We start from the raw sequence: 22178 nt of genomic DNA on the forward strand, positions 1-22178 counted from the left end.
CCCCTGTAGTCATCTCATACCCCCTGTAGTCATCTCATACCCCCTGTAGTCATCTCATACCCCCTGTAGTCATTTCATGCCCCCTGTAGTCAACGCATACACCCTGTAGTCATCTCGTGCCCCCTGTAGTCATCTCGTGCCCCCTGTAGTCATCTCGTGCCCCCTGTAGTCATCTCGTGCCCCCTGTAGTCATCTCGTGCCCCCTGTAGTCATCTCATGCCCCCTGTAGTCATCTCATACCACTTGCAGTCATCTCATGGCCCCTGTAGTCATCGCATACCACTTGCAGTCATCTCATGCACCCTGTAGTCATCTCGTGCCCCCTGTAGTCATCTCGTGCCCCCTGTAGTCATCTCGTTCCCCCTGTAGTCATCTCGTTCCCCCTGTAGTCATCTCGTTCCCCCTGTAGTCATCTCGTGCCCCCTGTAGTCATCTCGTGCCCCCTGTAGTCATCTCGTTCCCCCTGTAGTCATCTCGTGGCCCTGTAGTCAACTCATGCCCCCTGTAGTCATCTTGTGCCCCATGTACTCATCTCATACCGCTTGTAGACATCTCATGCCCCCTGTAGTTATCTTGTGCCCCCTGTAGTTATCTTGTGCCCCCTGTAGTCATCTCATACCACTTGTAGTCATCTCATGCCACCTGTAGTCATTTTGTGCCCCCTGTAGTCATCTTGTGCCCCCTGCAGTCATCTCATACCGCTTGTAGTCATCTCGTGTCCCCTGTAGTCATCTCATACCGCTGGTAGTCATCTCATGCCCCCTGTAGTCATCTCATGCCCCCTGTAGTCATCTCGTGCCACCTGTAGTCATCTCATGCCCCCTCTAGTCATCTCATACCGCTTGTAGTCATCTCATACCGCTTGTAGTCATCTCAAACTACTTGTAGTCATCTTGTGCCCCTTGTAGTCATCTCATACTCCCTGAAGTCATCATGAGCCCCCTGTAGTCATCTCATACCGCTTGTAGTCATCTCATTCCCCTGTAGTCATCTCATACTCCCTGTAGTCATCTCATACTGCTTGTAGTCATCTCATACTCCCTGTAGTCATCTCATACTCCCTGTAGTCATCTCATACCGCTTGTAGTCATCTTATTCCCCTGTAGTCATCTCATACTCCCTGTAGTCATCTCATACTCCCTGAAGTCATCTCGTGCCCCCTGTAGTCATCTCATACCGCTTGTAGTCATCTCATGCCCCTGTAGTCATCTCATACCGCTTGTAGTCATCTGATGCCCCTGTAGTCATCTCATACCGCTTGTAGTCATCTGATGCCCCTGTAGTCATCTCATACCGCTTGTAGTCATCTCATACTCCCTGTAGTCAACTCGTGCCCCCTGTAGTCATCTCGTGCCCCCTGTAGTCATCTCGTGCCCCCTGTAGTCATCTCATACCGCTTGTAGTCATCTCATACCGCTTGTAGTCATCTCGTACCGCTTGTAGTCATCTCATGCCCCTGTAGTCATCTCATACCGCTTGTAGTCATCTCATACTCCCTGTAGTCATCTCGTGCCCCCTGTAGTCATCTCATACCGCTTGTAGTTATCTCATACCGCTTGTAGTCATCTCATGCCCCTGTAGTCATCTCATACCGCTTGTAGTCATCTGATGCCCCTGTAGTCATCTCATACCGCTTGTAGTTATCTCATACCGCTTGTAGTCATCTCATGCCCCTGTAGTCATCTCATACTGCTTGTAGTCATCTCATGCCCCTGTAGTCATCTCATACCGCTTGTAGTCATCTGATGCCCCTGTAGTCATCTCATGCCCCTGTAGTTATCTCATACCGCTTGTAGTCATCTCATGCCCCTGTAGTCATCTCATACCGCTTGTAGTCATCTCATACCGCTTGTAGTCATCTCATGCCCCTGTAGTCATCTCATACTGCTTGTAGTCATCTCATGCCCCTGTAGTCATCTCATACCGCTTGTAGTCATTTGATGCCCCTGTAGTCATCTCATACCGCTTGTAGTCATCTCATGCCCCTGTAGTCATCTCATACCGCTTGTAGTCATCTCATGCCCCTGTAGTCATCTCATACCGCTTGTAGTCATCTCATACCGCTTGTAGTCATCTCATGCCCCTGTAGTCATCTCATACCGCTTGTAGTCATCTCATGCCCCTGTAGTCATCTCATACCGCTTGTAGTCATCTCATGCCCCTGTAGTCATCTCATACCGCTTGTAGTCATCTCATACCGCTTGTAGTCATCTCATGCCCCTGTAGTCATCTCATACTGCTTGTAGTCATCTCATGCCCCTGTAGTCATCTCATACCGCTTGTAGTCATCTGATGCCCCTGTAGTCATCTCATGCCCCTGTAGTCATCTCATACCGCTTGTAGTCATCTCATACCGCTTGTAGTCATCTCATGCCCCTGTAGTCATCTCATGCCCCCTACAGTCTCCTCGTGGTGGTAAAGGTCTGTGTCACATGCCTGGGCCCCATAGTGCGGTACTACGGTACGTGACGCGGACCTTTTTGTTTCCTGCAGCTTTATAACCCTGGATACGGAGCTGAGGAGGATGGAGTCTGGAGCCTTCCGGGGCCTAGGACGGATCACTGAGATGTGAGTGTCTCCGGGGTCCCGGCGGGGGGTGTTATTGCTGTGTGTAATATGGCGTCATTATTTCCAGAGTGCTGTGAGTATAAAAAGCATTTAACCCCTTCCTGACCTGTGACGTAGATGTACAGGCTCAGGAGCTGACTCCTACATGTGATAGCAGCGATCACAGCTGGGCTCTGACCGCTGCCGCTAATCTCTGACTGGGGAATTGAACCCCATATATAACATTATTGCAGAATGTAGAAGAAGCGATCAGACAAGTCCCCTGAACAAAACAAAAAGGAAAAAGAATAATCATCGCTCTCTTTTCCCCATTAAAAATAAAGTTATTAAAAATATAAATATATTTGGTAAGTCAGATCTACCAAAGTATAAATGCCATAAAGGAATTGAAACGTTGTCTGTAACCTGGAGTGGTGACTTCTGCAAGCAGTCTAGCCCACCAGAGAACACGGGGCCCACCAGAGAACACGGGGCCCACCAGTGAACTTGGGGCCCACCAGACAACATGGGGCCCACCAGAGAACACCATTCTTGAGGCCCACCAGAGAACGCGGAACCCAGCGGAGAACACAGAGCTCACCAGAGAACATGGGGCCCACCAGAGAACACTATTCTTGGGGCCCACCAGAAAACACTTGACCCACCAGAGAACACGGGACCCACCAGACAAAGTTCGACCCACCAGAGAATGTGGAGCCCACCAGAGAACGTGGGACCTACCAGAGAATGCGGAGTCCACCAAAGAACGTGGGACCCACCAGAGAATGCGGGGCACACCAGAGAACAAGGGACCCACCAGAGATCATGGGGCCCATCAGAGAACACCATTTTTGGGGCACACCAGACAACGCGGGGCCCACCAGCGAACGCGGGGCCTTCTAGAGAACATGGGGCCCACAAGAGAACATGGGGCCTACCAGAGAACGCGAGGTCCACCAGAGAACACCATTCTTGGGGCCCACCAGAGAACACCATTCTTGGGGCCCACTAGAGAACACCATTCTTGGGGCCCACCAGAGAACACCATTCTTGGGGCCCACTAGAGAACACCATTCTTGGGGCCCACCAGAGAACACCATTCTTGGGGCCCACTAGAGAATGCGGGGCCCACCAGAGAACACCATTCTTGGGGCCCACTAGAGAACACCATTCTTAGGGCCCACCAGAGAATACCATTCTTAGGGCCCACTAGAGAACGCGGGGCCCACCAGAGAACACCATTCTTGGGGCCCACTAGAGAATGCGGGGCCCACCAGAGAACACCATTCTTGTCGCCCACTAGAGAATGTGGGGCCCACCAGAGAACACCATTCTTGTGGCCCACTAGAGAATGCGGGGCCCACCAGAGAACACCATTCTTGGGGCCCACTAGAGAACACCATTCTTAGGGCCCACCAGAGAATACCATTCTTAGGGCCCACTAGAGAACGCGGGGCCCACCAGAGAACACCAGTCTTGGGGCCCACTAGAGAATGCGGGGCCCACCAGAGAACACCATTCTTGTCGCCCACTAGAGAATGTGGGGCCCACCAGAGAACACCATTCTTGTGGCCCACTAGAGAATGCGGGGCCCACCAAAGAACACCATTCTTGGGGCCCACCAGAGAACACCATTCTTGGGGCCCACTAGAGAATGCGGGGCCCACCAAAGAACACCATTCTTGGGGCCCACCAGAGAACACCATTCTTGGGGCCCACCAGAGAACACCATTCTTGGGGCCCACCATCTAGCAATATAGAATATGACAGGATAAAGTCTGGAACAAATAGGCAGAAGGTGCGGTGCACATTAGGGGGCGTCCTCCACCTTTGGGGACAAGGCTTTTTCTTACTTAGTGCAGTTGGGGCCCAGACTGATGGGTGACCGGTTCCATTATGCGGAGCGCGGAGGCGGAGGAACCTGTCACACCGCTATAACAGTGAGAGCCGCAGAAGTCCTCAGCCCATCTGATAAAGGAAAGACAATGTGACGCCCCCTTTACCGCCAGCAATAGGCAGTGAATACAACGGCTATAGGGGGCTGGGGGGGCAACATTTTTAATGAAACCAAATTGCAAAAATTATTTTTGGCCCCAATTACATGCATTTAAGTAAGAAAAAAATGTCTCTAAAGGTGGACAACCCCTTTTAAGATGAAGCATGTGAGAGTGAATATGAGATTTCTTTCATTCTTCTCACTAATTGGACCACGGTACATTGGATTTGATGGACTACGTTGGACCAACGAGGGATCTAGTTAGTTAATAATCTTCATTGTACTTTGAGGATCCTTTGTCTATTTATCTATCTATTTGCATATTTATGTGGAGATTTAGCCTTTACTATGATACAATATCTCTGCCCCTGGATTGTCATCATATGTGGCCTCAGCATAGTGGATACAGACGGCTCAATTCTGCATAAATCAAGAGAGGAAGACAAAAATAACCCGGCTCCTCTACATAACCAACCACGGTAAAATGACAGCAGCAAACTGATGCTACTATATCAGGATGGGAAGCTCCATGGATATCGGCCCCTTCCCTAAAGACACTGGCCAGTAGTCACCATGGATATCGGCCCCTTCCCTAAAGACACCGGCCAGCAGTCACCATGGATATCGGCCCCTTCCTAAAGACACCGGACAGAAGTCACCATGGATATCGGCCCCTTCCCTAAAGACACTGGCCAGCAGTCACCATGGATATCGGCCCCTTCCTAAAGACACCAGACAGAAGTCACCATGGATATCGGCCCCTTCCCTAAAGACACCGGACAGAAGTCACCATGGATATCGGCCCCTTCCCTAAAGACACCGGACAGAAGTCATCATGGATATCGGCCCCTTCCTAAAGACACCGGACAGAAGTCACCATGGATATCGGCCCCTTCCCTAAAGACACCCGGACAGAAGTCACCATGGATATCGGCCCCTTCCTAAAGACACCGGACAGAAGTCACCATGGATATCGGCCCCTTCCCTAAAGACACCGGACAGAAGTCACCATGGATATCGGCCCCTTCCTAAAGACACTGGCCAGTAGTCACCATGGATATCGGCCCCTTCCTAAAGACACCGGCCAGTAGTCACCATGGATATCGGCCCCTTCCCTAAAGACACTGGACAGTAGTCACCATGGATATCGGCCCCTTCCCTAAAGACACCGGCCAGCAGTCACCATGGATATCGGCCCCTTCCCTAAAGACACTGGCCAGCAGTCACCATGGATATCAACCCCTTCCCTAAAGACACTGGCCAGCAGTCACCATGGATATCAACCCCTTCCCTAAAGACACCGGCCAGCAGTCACCATGGATATCAACCTCTTCCCTAAAGACACTGGCCAGCAGTCACCATGGATATCAATCCCTTCCCTAAAGACATTGGCCAGTAGTCACCATGGATATCGACCCCTTCCCTAAAGACACCGGCCAGTAGTCACCATGGATATCGGCCCCTTCCCTAAAGACACCGGCCAGCAGTCACCATGGATAACGGCCCCTTCCCTAAAGACACTGGCCAGTAGTCACCATGGATATCGGCCCCTTCCCTAAAGACACCGGCCAGCAGTCACCATGGATATCGGCCCCTTCCCTAAAGACACCGGCCAGTAGTCACCATGGATATCGGCCCCTTCCCTAAAGACACTGGCCAGTAGTCACCATGGATATCGGCCCCTTCCCTAAAGACACTGGCCAGTAGTCACCATGGATATTGGCCCCTTCCCTAAAGACACCGGCCAGCAGTCACCATGGATTTCGGCCCCTTCCCTAAAGACACTGGCCAGCAGTCACCATGGATATCAACCCCTTCCCTAAAGACACTGGCCAGCAGTCGCCATGGATATCAACCCCTTCCCTAAAGACACTGGCCAGTAGTCACCATGGATATCAACCCCTTCCCTAAAGACACTGGCCAGTAGTCACCATGGATATCGGCCCCTTCCCTAAAGACACTGGCCAGTAGTCACCATGGATATCAACCCCTTCCCTAAAGACACCGGCCAGTAGTCACCATGGATATCGGCCCTTTTCCTAAAGACACCGGCGAGCAGTCACCCCAGAGGAGGCCGGCACACTGCATAGCCCATTTCTGAAGGTTATAGTGGGGTGAACAGTCACCGCCTGATACCAAGTCCCAGTGTACAGTGTCCATTTTAGGACATGATCAGATATCAAAGACAGACATGAGAATGATGTTAGTTTGAGGATAAATACCCTGTCTGAGAACTGACTTTGATAAGTGACTCTGACATCTGACTTTTCCAACTCATAATAATAATAAAAAAACATTACTGTGTGCATTATCCCTGTACTGTGACATCACTGTGTGCATTATGCCTGTACCGTGACATCACTGTGTGCATTATCCCTGTACTGTGACATCACTGTGTGCATTATGCCTGTACCGTGACATCACTGTGTGCATTATCCCTGTACTGTGACATCACTGTGTGTATTATTCCTGTACTGTGACATCACTGTGTGCATTATTCCTGTACCGTAACATCACTGTGTGCATTATTCCTGTACCGTAACATCACTGTGTGCATTATTCCTGTACCGTAACATCACTGTGTGCATTATCCCTGTACTGTGACATCACGGTGTGCGTTATCCCTGTACTGTGACATCACGGTGTGCGTTATCCCTGTACCGTGACATCACTGTGTGCGTTATCCCTGTACTGTGACATCACTGTGTGTGTTACCCCTGTACTGTGACATCACTGTGTGTGTGTTACCCCTGTACTGTGACATCACTGTGTGTGTGTTACCCCTGTACTGTGACATCACTGTGTGTGTTACCCCTGTACTGTGACATCACTGTGTGTGTGTTACCCCTGTACTGTGACATCACTGTGTGTGTGTTACCCCTGTACTGTGACATCACTGTGTGTGTGTTACCCCTGTACTGTGACATCACTGTGTGTGTGTTACCCCTGTAGTGTGGCATCACTGTGGCAGTGAAATTAAGATGTGTGCAGGCTAAGAAAAAACAATTTTTTTCTGTGACAAACATGATTCAGCAGTCTAGATCTGAGTTTGAAATTGTTTGGAGCATATCCACACTCATCCACACTAAAAAAATAAATTTCTTGATTTTCTTCTATTACTAACGTGATACAATAGGGGACATCTCAGGGTGCCAAGGGAGGGTGGATCACTGCGATCAAGGGGGGTTGGTGATACCAGACAAACTGTTAGTGAAGGTGCAAGATCCGAGGAACAAATGGAGGAGGAAGAGGTGATGGGTGAGCAACTGTCAGGAGATGAAGAGGATAATCATCCCCTCTCTGTTGTTTGTGGTTGGCGGGAGGGGACGAAGAAAACAAACATCAGAGTTACCCAGCCACCAACACAGCAGCCTAAGTGGCAGAAGCAATTTTTGTCCTTTCACACATTTTTTAGACCAGCTCGTGCACCAGCACAACAGAGTACAAGTCTGACCCGTGGTGAACGACTGGAGAGGATAGTGCAGGGGTATCTAGAGGTCGATATCAATACCATCAGGGAGGGTTTGGACCCTTTGACATTTTGGTCTTCAAAAATGAATGAGTGGCCTGAGCTCGCCTCTCACGCCTTGGAGGTTTTATCATGCCCTGCAGCCAGCATTCTCTCAGAACGTGTCTTCAGCACTGCTGGTGGTGTCCTGATGGATAAACGCAGCTGGCTGTCCCCTGAAAGTGTAGACCGCCTAACTTTCATCAAGATGAACAAGTCATGGATCTCCAAGGACTTTTGCACCCCAATCGCAGACTGTACAGACAAGGCGATGCTGTAGTTTTTAGTGTACTGCACTAATCTCGCGTAATTGCATTGGCTATGATATTTTTAGTGTGGCTTCTGTACCTGCTGCTGCTGCAGATGATAATAATTTTTGAAATGTGAACACTCCTGGTTGCGTATCCATCTGCTGGGTTGTCTGTAGTGGAAGAGGTGTTGGTCCCCATTATAATAGTTATACTCTAGTGAATTTATTTCTTTGGTGCCGATATTGTTCTTCACACAGGGGTACACATGATAAAATCAAAATTGGTTTTCTTACTACCGTGATATATAAAGCAGGCTACATCTCAGCTTTAAATTCTTTGGTGCAGATATTGTTCTCACAGGGGTACACAGACATGATTAAATTGAAATTGGTTTTCTTACTACCGTGGTATATAAAGCAGTCTACATTTCATCTTTTAATTCTTTGGTACAGATTTTGTTCTCCACACAGGGGTACACATGATAAAATCTAAATTGGATTTCTTACTACCGTGATATATAAAGCAGGCTATATTTCATCTTTTAATTCTTTGGTGCAGATATTGTTCTCCATACAGGTGAAAAAATATGAAGTAGGGTCCCAGCAACTTTCTGACCCTCGTCACCAGATGTTAACCCCGGGGGAAGGGAGGTGATCCTGATGAGACTCAGATACCTGAGGGTAATGCGGACTGTACTGTGCTGTCAGAGCAAGAAGAGGAGGAGGGTGACTGTCAGGGCGAGGAGTGGGATAACACATTTTATGATGATGAGGTTAAAGATCGCACTTGGTGTGAACCCAGAGGTACACATCTGAGTAGCTCATCTGAGGAGGTGGAGGAGGAAGACGAGGAGGTTACGTTGCATCCTACGGTGCAGACATGGAGTGATGCAACCGCGACAAGCACTGCCTCCTTAGGCATAACTGTGGCAGTGACCAGCACCAGTCGTGGGTCTGCAGCTCGCAGGGGCGGCAAGGGTTGCCTAGCCTGGGCCTTTTTTGACACCGCAAAGGATGAGCCAACTCACGTTATTTGGCAACTTTGCAAGAAAAAACTCAGAGGGAAAAAGTGCAATAATTTGACTACTACATGCATGAACCTTCACATGCGCAATCAACATGCATTACTCTGGCAATCTCACTGCGATAAAATGCGGACCAGCGGACCTCAACAACTATCAGCCGCCCCATCAACTGCATCTGCTGCTTCTTCCCCTGCTACCGTGCCAAGTATTGTCACTCAGGTCTCCAACCGCAGAACTTCCGGTTCTTTACCCGCTCCAGTCAGGCTGAGTGAGAGCCCATCAGCTGTAACGGAAGCGGACATGCCTGCTGTTTTTGACCGTTCTCAGAGAACGAGCACACCACAACTTTATCAGTCCATCGTAACATCTCCGCCTGCACCTCACTCACGGTCCAGCAGTTTGTCCGGTTCACAGTACTCCGCTCTCTCTAAGCACTGCAGCCAGCCCTCGGTCCCACAGTAAACGTAAAAGATTGTTTCCTCCTAAACATAACAAAGTTAAGAGGTTGAACTCCACCATCTCCAATCCGTTGCCCATGGAAATTGTGGTGTCAGGCCCTAATTTTTTTAAATTTGAAGACTCCTGATTGGGTCTCCATCTGCTGTGTTGGCTGTAGTGTAAGAGTTGTCGGTCCCCATTATAATTGTTCTACTCTACTGAAATTGATGCCACTTCGGTGGTCCGTAATTTAGGAAAATGTGAACACTCATGGTTGGGTCTCCCATCTGCTGAGTTGGCTGTAGTGGAAGAAGTGTCAGTCCCCATTATAATAGCTATACTCTTTAATTGTTTGGTTTAGATATTGTTGTCATAGGGGTACACATGATAAAATCGAAATTGTTTTTATTCCTTCCGTGGTATATAAAGCAAGCTACATTTTAGATTTTAATTGTTTGGTGCAGATATTGTTTTCCATACAGGTGAAAAAATACTTTCTTCTGTTACTAATGTCATACAGTAGGGGACATCTCAGTTTGAAATTGTTTGGAGGATATCTGCTATGTTATACAGGCCTTTTCCACACTAAAAAAAATATTTCTTCTGTTACTAACGTCATACAGCAGCGCCAAATGTCAGTTTCAAATTTTTGGTTGCTGATATTGTTCTCCACACAGGGGTACATATGATTAAATCAAAATAGGTTTTCTTACTACTGTCGTATATAAAGCAGGCTACATCTCATCTTTTAATTCTTTGGTGCTGATATTGTTCTCCATATAGGGGTACACATTAGTGATGATCGAGCACTAAATGTGCTCAACTTAGTGGTTCAGCGGTTTCTCAAAACCTACCCAGATCTGCCAGAGTTGCTTGTGAAAGTACGCTGCGTGTGTGCCCATTTCAGAAAGTCAACTTCCGCCACCCTGGCTGTGCTTCAGCAGCATTTGCAGCTTCCAGCTCACCGATTGGTGTGCGATGTCACCACACATTGGAAATCAACGTTGCAGATGTTGGGAAGGATTTGTGAGCAGCAGAGTGCAGTTGTTGAGTACCAGCTTCAACACCCCCATTGGAATTAAGGTCAGCCTCCGCACATAAGAGCTGATGAGTAGGCATGGATGTCTGACATCTGTGCCGTCCTCCAAACCTTTGAGGACTCCACCAAGATGGTGAGCGGCGATGACGCCATAATTAGCGTCACCATCCCGCTTCTTTGTCTACTGAAACGCTCGCTGCTCACAATTAAAGAGGAGGCATTTCAGGCGGAGCAATGAACTATACAGGGTGATTCTACACAGCCCAGCCTCATCTCATCTCAATGTGGATTGGGTGATAATGAGGAGGAGGATGAGGAGGAGAACATGGACAGTCATCCTCTTAGTGAGGACAGAGAAGTCTTGGCGGTCTTGAAAGTCGTGATACCTCTCTTTCAGTCTGTGGGAAAGCTGTACGAGTTTCAATTAATGATGACCTTCAGTGGCCTAAACCGTGGCTTTGCTTATGCACGTTATTTCTCAAAACGCAATGCAGATCAGGCCATTGCCCAGCTCTGTAGTCATGAAATTCAAGGCGTAAAGAAAGATCTTTGTGTGTCGAAGCACCACCAAGAAGTGTGAGCTGAATTTGGACGGACTGCCATTGCTTATGGAACAAGCTGCATTAGAAGACTTCCTGGGAGAAATGACAGCAGGAGTAGATACACTTTCCCTCTATGCCAGTCCTTTCACCGAGCTAAAGAATATGGCTGTGGTGAAATACAACTCTCACCGAGAAGCAGTGTCAGACTGAAGAACATCGGGCCCATCACAGGATTTGATTCTGAGGGCCCACCTTTCTCCCCCACTCAAGAGCACCATAGCAGCTGCAAGGTTTGCACTATGACCTCTCCTGAAGGAGAAGCCAGGGCCCACCGGAGAATTCTCCGGTTCTCTGGTGCACCCGTGCAACCCTGGCGAGAAGCAGCCCTGGCTAAGAAAAGTCTGTGTGAAGGTTCCCGGACACTCTATGGCTGCCTTTTTACTGTGGACTGGCTCCAGCAATCTATATGACTTAAGATCTGCAATCTGGCACCTTGGCAAAGCCCAATTATTATTATTATTTATTATTATAGCGCCATTTATTCCATGGCGCTTTACATGTGAAAAAGGGGTATACATACTAGAACAACTACAATAATCTTGAACAAAACGTGACGGCGACTGGTACAGGATGAGCGAGGACCCTGCCCGCGAGGGCTCACAATCTACGAGGGATGGGTGAGGATACAGTAAGTGAGGGCAGAGCTGATCTTCCAGCGGTATGGTGGAGAGACGGTTACTGCAGGTTGTAGGCTTGTCGGAAGAGGTAGGTCTTCAGGTTCCTTTTGAAGGTTTCCACGGTAGGCGAGAGTCTGATGTGTTGGGGTAGAGAGTTCCAGAGTAGAGGGGATGCACGGGAGAAATCTTGTATACGATTGTGGGAAGGATCGGAGGTTGCGTGTAGGTATGTACTGGGAGACTAGGTCACAGATATATGGAGGAGACAGGTTGTGGATGGCTTTGTATGCCATGGTTAGGGTTTTGAACTGGAGTCTCTGTGCAATGGGGAGCCAGTGAAGAGATTGACAGACAGGAGAGGCCGGGGAATAGCGGGGGGACAGGTGGATTAGTCGGGCAGCAGAGTTTAGAATGGATTGGAGGGGTGCAAGAGTGTTGGAAGGGAGGCCACAGAGCAGGAGGTTGCAGTAGTCGAGGCGGGAGATGATGAAGGCATGCACTAGTATTTTTGCAGATTCGTGGTTGAGGAATGTGCGGATCCGGGAGATATTTTGGAGTTGGAGTCGGCAGGAAGTTGAAAGGGCTTGGATATGTGGTTTGAATGAGAGATCAGAGTCCAGGGTTACCCCAAGGCAGCAAACTTGCGTGACTGGGGAGATTGAGCAGCCATTGACGTTGATAGATAGATCGGGTGGGGGGGATGAATGAAATGGTGGAAAGATGATGAATTCTGTTTTGTCCATGTTAAGTTTTAGAAATCTAGCAGTGAAGAAGGATGAGATGGCGGACAGACATTGCGGGATTTTGGTTAGTAGGGAGGAGATATCGGGTCCAGAGAGGTAGATCTGTGTGTCATTAGCATAGAGGTGATACTGAAAGCCGTGAGACTCTATGAGCTGTCCCAAGCCAAAGGTGTAGATGGAGAAGAGGAGGGGTCCTAGGACTGAACCTTGGGGGACACCAACAGATAGGGGGCAAGATGAGGAGGCGGTGTGTGAGTGGGAGACACTGAATGTCCGGTCTGTTAGGTTTGAGGAGATCCAGGATAGGGCCAAATCTGTGATGCCGAGAGATGAGAGAGACTGTAGTAAGAGGGAATGGTCCACTGTGTCGAAGGCAGATGACAGATCTAGGAGGAGGAGGACAGAGTTGTGTCGCTTGGATTTGGCAGTTTGTAGGTCGTTGGTGTCTTTAGTCAGGGCAGTTTCAGTAGAGTGGTGCAGTCGGAAGACAGATTGGAGGCGGTCAAAGAGAGAGCAGGAGGAGAGGTGGGAGGACAGTTCAAAGTGAACATGTTCCAGTAGTTTTGAGGCATAGGGGAGAAGTGATATGGGGCAATAGCTAGTCAGAGAGGATGGGTCAAGAGATGGCTTTTTGAGGATAGGTGTAATCGAGGCATGCTTGAAGCATGAGGGGAAGACACCAATTGTTAGTGACAGATTGAAAAGGTGGGTTAGGGTTGGGATGAAGATAGTGGTGAGGTTGGGGATAAAGTGGGACAGGACTGGGTCAAGTTCACAGGTGGTGAGGTGTGATTTGGAGAGTAACGAGAAAATTTGATCTGTAATGGTGGAGAAGCTGGTTTTGGAGGAGGATTGAATAGGTGTGAGGAGGGGCTGGGGGGACTTTAGGCAAAAACTTTGTCTTATGGTGTCAATCTTCTGCTTGAAGAATGAGGCAAAGTCTTCGGATGAGATGAAAGGAGAGGGAGGAGGCGCTGGGGGGCGGAGGAGAGAATTGAAGGTGTTGAATAGTTGTTTGGGGTTGTGAGACAGGGAGGATATGAGAGATGAGAAGTATGTTTGTTTTGCTGTAGTGAGTGTGGACTTGAAGGTAGTCAGGGACTGTTTGAAGGCGATGAAGTGCTCATTGGAGTGGGATCTTTTCCATATACGCTCAGCAACCATGGAGGCCCGTCGCAGTTCTTTGGTTAGGCTGCTGTGCCAGGGTTGCCTGTTGATTGTGCGAGCTTTGGTATGTGTGAGGTGGACGACCGAATTGAGAGCTGCTGTTGTTGTGGTGTTATATAATGCAGCAGCAACATCTGCGTCATGTAAGGAACTGATGTCTGTAAGAGGGAGGAGGGATTCAGAGAGTGAGTGTAGGTCAAGGTGTTTGAGGTTTCTGGGGGGTATGCTAGTTTGTGGAGTGGGGATTGTTGCCCTGGAGAGGAGAGGGTGGAGAAAGTAAGTAGGTTGTGGTCAGAAAGAGGGAGGGGTGAGTTAGAGAGGTTAGACAGGGAACAGAGGCAGGTGAAAATGAGGTCCAGAGTGTGGCCATCTTTGTGAGTGGCTTTGGAAGACCATTGAGCAAGGCCAAAGGAGGAAGTGAGGGATAGAAGCTTAGAGGAAGCTGAGAGAGAAGTGACAATGGGGATGTTGAAGTGGCCCATGATGATAGTGGGGATGTCGGCGGAAAGGAAATGAAGTAGCCAGGTGGTGAAATGGTCTAGGAAGGTGGTGGTTGATCCTGGAGGGCGGTAAATGACCACCAGTTGGAGGTTGGAGGGGGAGTAGATGCGCACAATGGGGAACTTCAAAAGAGGGGAGAGTAATGGAGGGTGGCAGTGGGATTTGGGTAAAGGAGCAGTTATTTGGCAGGAGAAAGCCAACTACTCCACCATGCTTGCCAATGGGGCGGGAGGTGTGGGAAAGGTGGAATCCACCATATGAAAGTGCAGCTGGAGAGGCTGTGTCAGAGGAGGTGAGCAAGGTTTTGGTGATGCCAAGGAAGGAAAGAAAGTTTGTTAGTTATGAAAAGATCATGGATGTAGGAAAGTTTGTTGCAGACGGAGTGAGCGTTCCATAGAGCTCCTATTAGTGGGACTGGGAGAGCGGGGGCTGGGCGGATGGGAATAAGGTTAGAAGGGTTGTGAGAGTTTGGGATAGATCGTGGATAGTAGGTGGAAGTGACTGTGGGGATGTGGTGAGGAGGACCAGGATTTGGGGAGATATCGCCAGCAGTGAGGAGGAGCAGAGAAAGTGTTAGTAGGTGGGAGCAGGAGAGAGCACGAGGTAGCTGTCTGTGCTTGGAGGCACAGGATTGAGTGTTTAGGAATTGTTCTGAGGAGGAGGTGAGATGAATGGGGAGGATGGAGGGAGAGATGAAGAGTATATTACTAGGTGTAGGGATTAGGGGTGGTTGTAAAAAGTGAAGGATAAGGGGGTGAGAGTGAAAACAAACACAAACATTGTTTACAGTGTCCAAGTATCCAGTTACCTTCAGTTCCCTTCAGGTTCAATTCAGGTGTAATTCATATCTCATACTTAAGCAATGAGACACTTAAGGCGATGGACACAGACTAAAGTCTTAAGCAGACTCCTTGCTCTCAATATACAGTATGTGCTACAAAATGCAAGCAGCTAAATACATCCAGCAAAGAAAAAATGGCAGGACCAAAATACATCCACATTGTTTAAAAAGATGTAAATTGTATTGAACAAAAGACAAAAACAAATATTATTATAAGAATCCAACAACAGGTATAATGATGCACAGAAAGATGAGTGAGCAACAGAGATAGCCCAATACTATATATACTCTAATTAATTCTGTAGGTATAAAGTGACATAGTGCTCAATAAATCTCTGATCATATAAATAATACATCAAATATATATATATATAAAGAAAAGACTATATATGTGTACACTCAAAGTGAGTATATAATCAACATAGTGAATGTGAATAGCGGTATCAGAGCGCCAATAACAGGGCAAAAATGAATTAAAATTACTGATTTATTAACACACAACGCGTTTCGGTGGACAAAAAAAAAAAATTCTATTGAGGGGTATAACTTTCATTCTTGAGAATAATGTATTTTCTTTTGAGGGGGTGATGTATCGGCAGCTGAGGGGCTGCGCGATGCGGACGGGGTTTGCCCCCAGTTATGCAAATCTATATATGGGGGCATTCGAGTCTGTCCACATCGCGCAGTCCCTCGGCGCCGATAAGCCCATCATCATGTACCGCCGCTTTATAGATGATCTGTTTATCATATGGAGGGGAAATACTTTGGAGGCTGCCAAATTTATTGATGAATTAAACTCTAACGACTGGGGTCTTTCCTTTACCTCTACCATATCTGAGAGTAATATTCAATATCTTGATCTTCAGATAAGTATAGACAATTCGGGTAAAATATCCACATCTACCCCCTTCAAGGAAGTGGATGTAAATAGCTATCTTGAATATGACAGTGGCCATCTACCCAGCTGGATTAGAAATATTCCATGCGGTCAATATTGGCGTGTCAGAAAAAATTGTACACATGATTCGGATTTTTTTCTGGAATCTAAAGTTTTACAAAAACGCTTTAGAGTTAAGGGATACCCCCGGAAATTATTAAAGGATGCTTTCTCCAAAACTAGATCCCTATCACAGAACCTGTGTATCAACAAATCCAAGAATACCAGCCAAGAGCCAAGTGATGACTTCAGTTTAAATCTGATTACTACCTATGGTAAACCTACGCAAGTGTTATCCAGATTATTAAAAAAATACTGGTTCATTTTAAGGAACGATCCGATATTAACTGGTCATTTACCGGAATTTCCCAATGTCATATCTCAGAGGAGTAAAAATCTAGGAAATGATATAGCCCCCAGCAACACAACCATCGGTAGAAGACCGAACCATTTAAATGTATCTCCTAGCAGCAACAATGGATGTTATAAATGTAATGTCCCTAAATGCTTGTGCCGTCATTCCATTGATAACGGAGCTAAAACATTCGTCTCTGCGGTCACTGGAGAGATCTATCCCATTCGCTTTATCTTACATGTCAGTCCTCATATGTGATCTATCTGCTCCAGTGTACCCGCGGCCGGCAATACATTGGCCGCACTATCCAGGAGATGCCCTCCAGACTAAAGAAACAGCGCCAAAATATTAGACACAGCTTTCCCTTACATAGCGTTTCTCATCATTTCTTAAAAGAACAGCAGAAAAATCCTAATAACCTAAAACTAACTATCATTGATCAAATAGCTGATACACATCATGATAGATTAAATCGCCTTATTACACGCGAAAATTATTGGATTTTCAAAATGGGAACCTTGTCTCCTGAGGGTTTGAATCTTAATATAGAAAAGACAACTTTTTAAATAATTGTTTTTATGTTTTAGCAATTTCATTCTATAATTTTTACAAAAAATTTTTTTTTTCCTTTTTTTTTTAATTAATTAATTTTTTAATTTTTTTCTTTTTAAAAATTGTAACATTTTATTTTTATTTTTATTTTTGCGTTATTATATTTTCCTAATTGTAAAGATAGAATCAGTAAGGGAGCTTTTGGTTCCTCTCCTACCCCTTTTCCCCTACCTATATCTGGTGATTGTAATTTTTATATTCACATATTGTTCTATGTTGTATGTAATTTTTTATAATATAAAATATAGGGCGTTAGATAACAATATATCCTATTAAGTATTATGATTATAGGATTCGCAAGTTCTTATACTGCTAATCCTATATGTTTCATTAGGTACTAATTTATAAAAATCCTGTTTACTCTATTGGGCATAAATGAACTCAAGGGGTTAATATAGAGGTATCACTCTGTATTTGGCTTCGCCCCTCTGAAGTAATTGTGCACCTGGTTAAATGTATATAAGGATCATTTGTTTGCTGCTTGTCACACCTGATGAAGGTGGCCTTGACCACCGAAACGCGTTGTGTGTTAATAAACCAGTCATTTTAATTAATTTTTGCCCTGTTATTGGCGCTCTGATACCGCTATTCACATTCACTGATTGTCTTTTCCCCCTGTTTGGGGTGCGGTAGAGCTGCCTTCATTTTCCTGTTCATCCACCTGTGGGATGAAGATAACCAAGTAGTTACTACCCTGGTTTCCAAGCTGCGCTGCCCTAACCCCTCCGGAACGCTGCCGGGAGTGGTGGTGAAGCTGGGCGTCCATCTCGGCGGTAGGCGAGACTAACCTGGTCGCGCGGCCCACCACCGTGAGAGCAGGAGTTGTGAGCGCCGCTGAAAGCAGATGACAGCCACCAACGGAGCGGAGCTTGTGGAGCTTTACACTGGGGTGGTGCAGAGGTGCACAACTCCATAAGGTTAGTAGCCATTCCACACACCCCCTACTAATTGCATTACTGAGTCACCCATTGCACCCTGTTCTCTCCTTTTTTATATATATATAATCAACATAATCATAAATCAATATATTTGTGGATTAAACCTACATACATAATTGGGTGCTATCCCTCAGCTTTAAACATATAAACAATCCATGAATACAGAGTAATATAGTCACTGCTCACTCACCAGCAACCCAATGCGCATTGATTGTTGATTATATACTTACATTGACACATATATGCTGTCTCTTCTTATAGGTAATAATGCCCTCTAGGACACCTTATATACAGTACAGACCAAAAGTTTGGACACACCTTCTCATTTAAAGATTTTTCTCTATTTTCATGACTATGAAAATTGTGCATTCACACTGAAGGCATCAAAACTATGAATTAACACATGTGGAATTATATACTTAACAAAAAAGTGTGAAACAACTGAAAATATGTCTTATATTCTAGGTTCTTCAAAGTATCCACCTTTTGCTTTGATGACTGCTTTGCACACTCTTGGCATGTCTTGGACAATCTTTAAATGAGAAGGTGTGTCCAAACTTTTGGTCTGTACTGTATATCAGAGATTCGTTGCAGTTTTTTGAAAATGCAGGCAGCTGTGTACCAGAGGGGAGTACCCACTGTATATTAGATAGTTAAGACTGAGCCACATGCAGGGTATTTAAGGCAGAGAAAACAAGGTCATAAAGAAGGGTGGGGGTAGAGCAGTGATTAGATGAGAGACTTACCAGAACACACAGACAGCTAGCCGAGGTATGGGGAAATCACAGTAGGAGAAAAGATGGGTTTCATACCTGTAGGAGAAATGGAGAAACAGATCTTGATTAGAATGCGATGGTTATAGATGACGAGATGCAGTCTGTATACATCATATTCAATTCAGGTATTCAGGTATAATTCATATCTCATACTTAAGCAATGGGACACTTAAGGCGATGGACACAGACTAAAGTCTTAAGCAGACTCCTTGCTCTCTCAATTATAATAATAATCTTTTTATTTATATAGTGCCAACATATTCTGCAGCGCTTTACAATTCAGACAATTTACAGACATTATCGGCACTGTCCCCATTAGGGCTCACAATCTACATTTCCTATCAGTCTGTGGAGTGTGGGAGGAAACCGGAGAACCCGGGGGAAACCCACACAAACACGGGGAGAACGTACAAGCTACTTGCAGATGTTGTCCTTGGTGGGATTTGAACTGAGGACCCCAGTGCTGCAGGACTGCAGTGCTAACCACTGAGCCATCATGCTGCCCTCTCTGTTCTCCCTCCGATATCTAACATGCTGGAGAAACTTGCACCTACTGCCACTCACTGTCTTCAGCTCTTTTGTGAGAAACTAATGTTTGGGCAGCCACTCTGTCTACCAAATAAAATTCCTGAGAAGGGAATTGTGGATGGCTTTGCTTCTGGTATTGGTGCTAATACCAAACCATGGCGTGCCATAATTGACTGGAAATATTCCTGGCTGGTTGGAGACAAGCTCATTCCCACAGAAAAGTACCAGTGTCAGCACACGGATGCAATGGGAGATAGAGGGGGTGTCACCCAAGGTGAAGGACTAAGTGCAATACGAAAGGAAGAGGCGGACTAAGCCCAAACACTAGAGAAAAAGGAAGTGGAGACCCCTAGGCAGATCTAATATCACCCTGCCTACCCTACCATCCCTATATAGGTTCCACACCTATCACCAAACAGGAATCTAAGCCCTGAATGTCCCTAGAGCTTGTCCCTAGATAGGGAGGGGACAGGGTGAGCACTAGCCAAGCTCCACTACAAACTAAAGACAACAAGGTAAACAAACGAAGAGGATACACTTACCTTGAGTAGACACCAGAGAGATAGCGCCAACTGTCCTCCAAGGGCACCAGAGAAGAAACTAGCCAACTGCTAGTGCTCCAAGCCTACACAGAAGTACATAGAACTATCACCGGCGACTCTCTGGAGAAACTGAAACTATTTAACTACCCAGCAAGGGTGTGTCAATCAGCAGCAGAAGGTGAAGGTCGCTGCTGGGTCCTAAAGGAAGAAAGATATACCTATACTACAGAGATGAGGGAATTAAGAAGGCGTCTGCAATGCCAAGAGCAGTGACCTTCTACAGCTGGATCCAGAGCGACTGTCTGTCACACCTGACAAACCCATGACAGTGGGAAGGAGGGCCCTAGCTGTAGGGAACAAGGGAAAGCACACTTCCTGACACCAACCTGTGTCCCTAAGCTCCTCTATAGTCTCTAGACGGGTTCTTCCCCCCATGTGCGATCACGTGTCTAAGTCCTTACTGGCCCTGGACTTAACCTGGCTAGTGCGCAGGCCAGCGAGACACTAGTCTCACCACTACAATAGGACAACTCAAGGAAGGGAAGACAAACAATGGGAAGATAACAACATAAAATACACTTATCTCTCCAACAGGAAACGTCACCGCTTCAACAAACACCACAGCTTCTCCAGAGACTGGCTCCTTCAAAGAGGTCAGCATACAATGAACTTTAACCAGCGATCAGCTGATGGATCCTGTGGCTATTTAAAGGGAGGTGGGAGTGGCACCAACCAACATCAGCTGACCTCTAACAAAAGGCTGCCAGCAAGAGACTAACGTTAACACTTGCTGGACCAAAAGAAAAAACTACATTTAAATTACAGCCTAACCAGAGCTGCCACGAATCCCCAAATTATTTGTGACAACCAGCAAGCTAAGGAGATGGTGGCATCTATCATCATGAAGGAGTTTGCTCTTTGTCTAGTAGTCTGGTTTTTATACTAAAGATTCTGCTCATTTTTATAGTTTTAAGTGAGCACACAGACACCGTGGTTTCTGCAGCAGCGCATCCAGGCCGGGATAATGGCGGAGAAATTGCTGTACCATCAGGTTGAGGATGCGAGCCATGCAATGCACGTGCGTGAGGTTGCCCTAGCTTAGGGCCGCCACCAGTTTATCGCACATGGCCTTCCCTTGCTCCAGGTTCAGTGGAGACAGCCATTGCTCAAACTCGGCATGGATAGCTGTTGTGAGGCAGTGAGGGGGTTCATATGCGAGGTACGGTATGTATTCCCCAGGATGCGGATAGAGGCATATTGAACCCGCTGGAGTGCATTGCCATCACAGGAACAGATGTGCTTGCAGTCAAAAATAAAAGTAAAAGTTTGGACTTGGTCAAGCTATTTAAGAAAACCTGACCTCGGCTTTTATTTTTTGAGTAATCTACAGGATCATAGTGGGGCGGATCGTTCCCTCCAGCCCGGGACAAATACAAGGGACAAATACCCCCACACCATGACCAGACCAAATATTGCCACCCCATAGTGACCAAATACTACAATACTGATCAGTAATAAAAAAACACAATACTAATATTAACATAAGTGCCATTATACATGTTACGGATCCTGGTGGTGGAACCTCTGTGCTGCGGTGCAAGGAGGGACCAGAGGGGCGTAACTAGGTATCAACTCGGACTGACCAAGGTCGCACGGCGGCTCAATCGACTCCGTGAACCAGGGAAGGACTGAGCAGAGGGACCAGGTGCTACTCTGGGCCAGTCCTTGTATGAGAGCAGGTGACTCCCACGGGTCAGAAGGCAAGGACTGACCGGTACAGCAGATGAGCACGGCAGGCAGGCTGACAGGTGATCCGAGAAGACGGACTGGCAGACACCATGGGTAACTGGCGGACTGGACTGGTAGTCAGGCTGGCAGCGGGACCTGAGGGCTGAAGCAGAATTTAGAACACAGAGCTACAACCTTGCATGGGCACCTCCATTTTGGAGGAGGTGCCTTTTATATGAGAGGTCCTCCGGCCATTGGCCGGGGACTCCTTAGGACGGCGCGCGGCCCCTTTAAGAGGGAGGAAGTGCGCGCGCGCCCTAAGCATGGTGATCGGGAAGCTGCGCGCGCCGGCAGCAGCAGCAGGAGGGCCAGAAGACGCCAGGCCAGGAGCACGGCGGTAAGGGGGACGGCGTCTCTGCCTGTCAGGGGGCAGAGACGCCGATGCTACAGTACCCCCTCCTTTACGCCCCCTCTTTTTTAGGCCTGAA

At 47.2% G+C, this 22178-nt stretch overlaps 1 protein-coding gene across 2 annotated transcripts in view; it reads left to right on the forward strand.

Moving 5' to 3' along the window:
- TSHR (thyroid stimulating hormone receptor) overlaps positions 1 to 22178 on the forward strand; it is a 408340-nt gene that overhangs the window by 271549 nt on the left and 114613 nt on the right. The window contains exon 4 of one of the 2 annotated variants that reach the window (XM_073637466.1): positions 2494 to 2568. The exons of the other annotated variant lie outside the window; for it this stretch is intronic. Coding sequence (XP_073493567.1) covers positions 2494 to 2568 — 75 coding nt within the window. The remainder of the gene's footprint in view (positions 1 to 2493; positions 2569 to 22178) is intronic. 2 annotated transcript variants of the gene reach the window in all.

This window comes from Phyllobates terribilis, unplaced genomic scaffold, assembly GCF_046119375.1.
Source record: "Phyllobates terribilis strain yellow unplaced genomic scaffold, ASM4611937v1 Scaffold_7__3_contigs__length_470593459, whole genome shotgun sequence".
NCBI lineage: Eukaryota > Metazoa > Chordata > Amphibia > Anura > Dendrobatidae > Phyllobates > Phyllobates terribilis.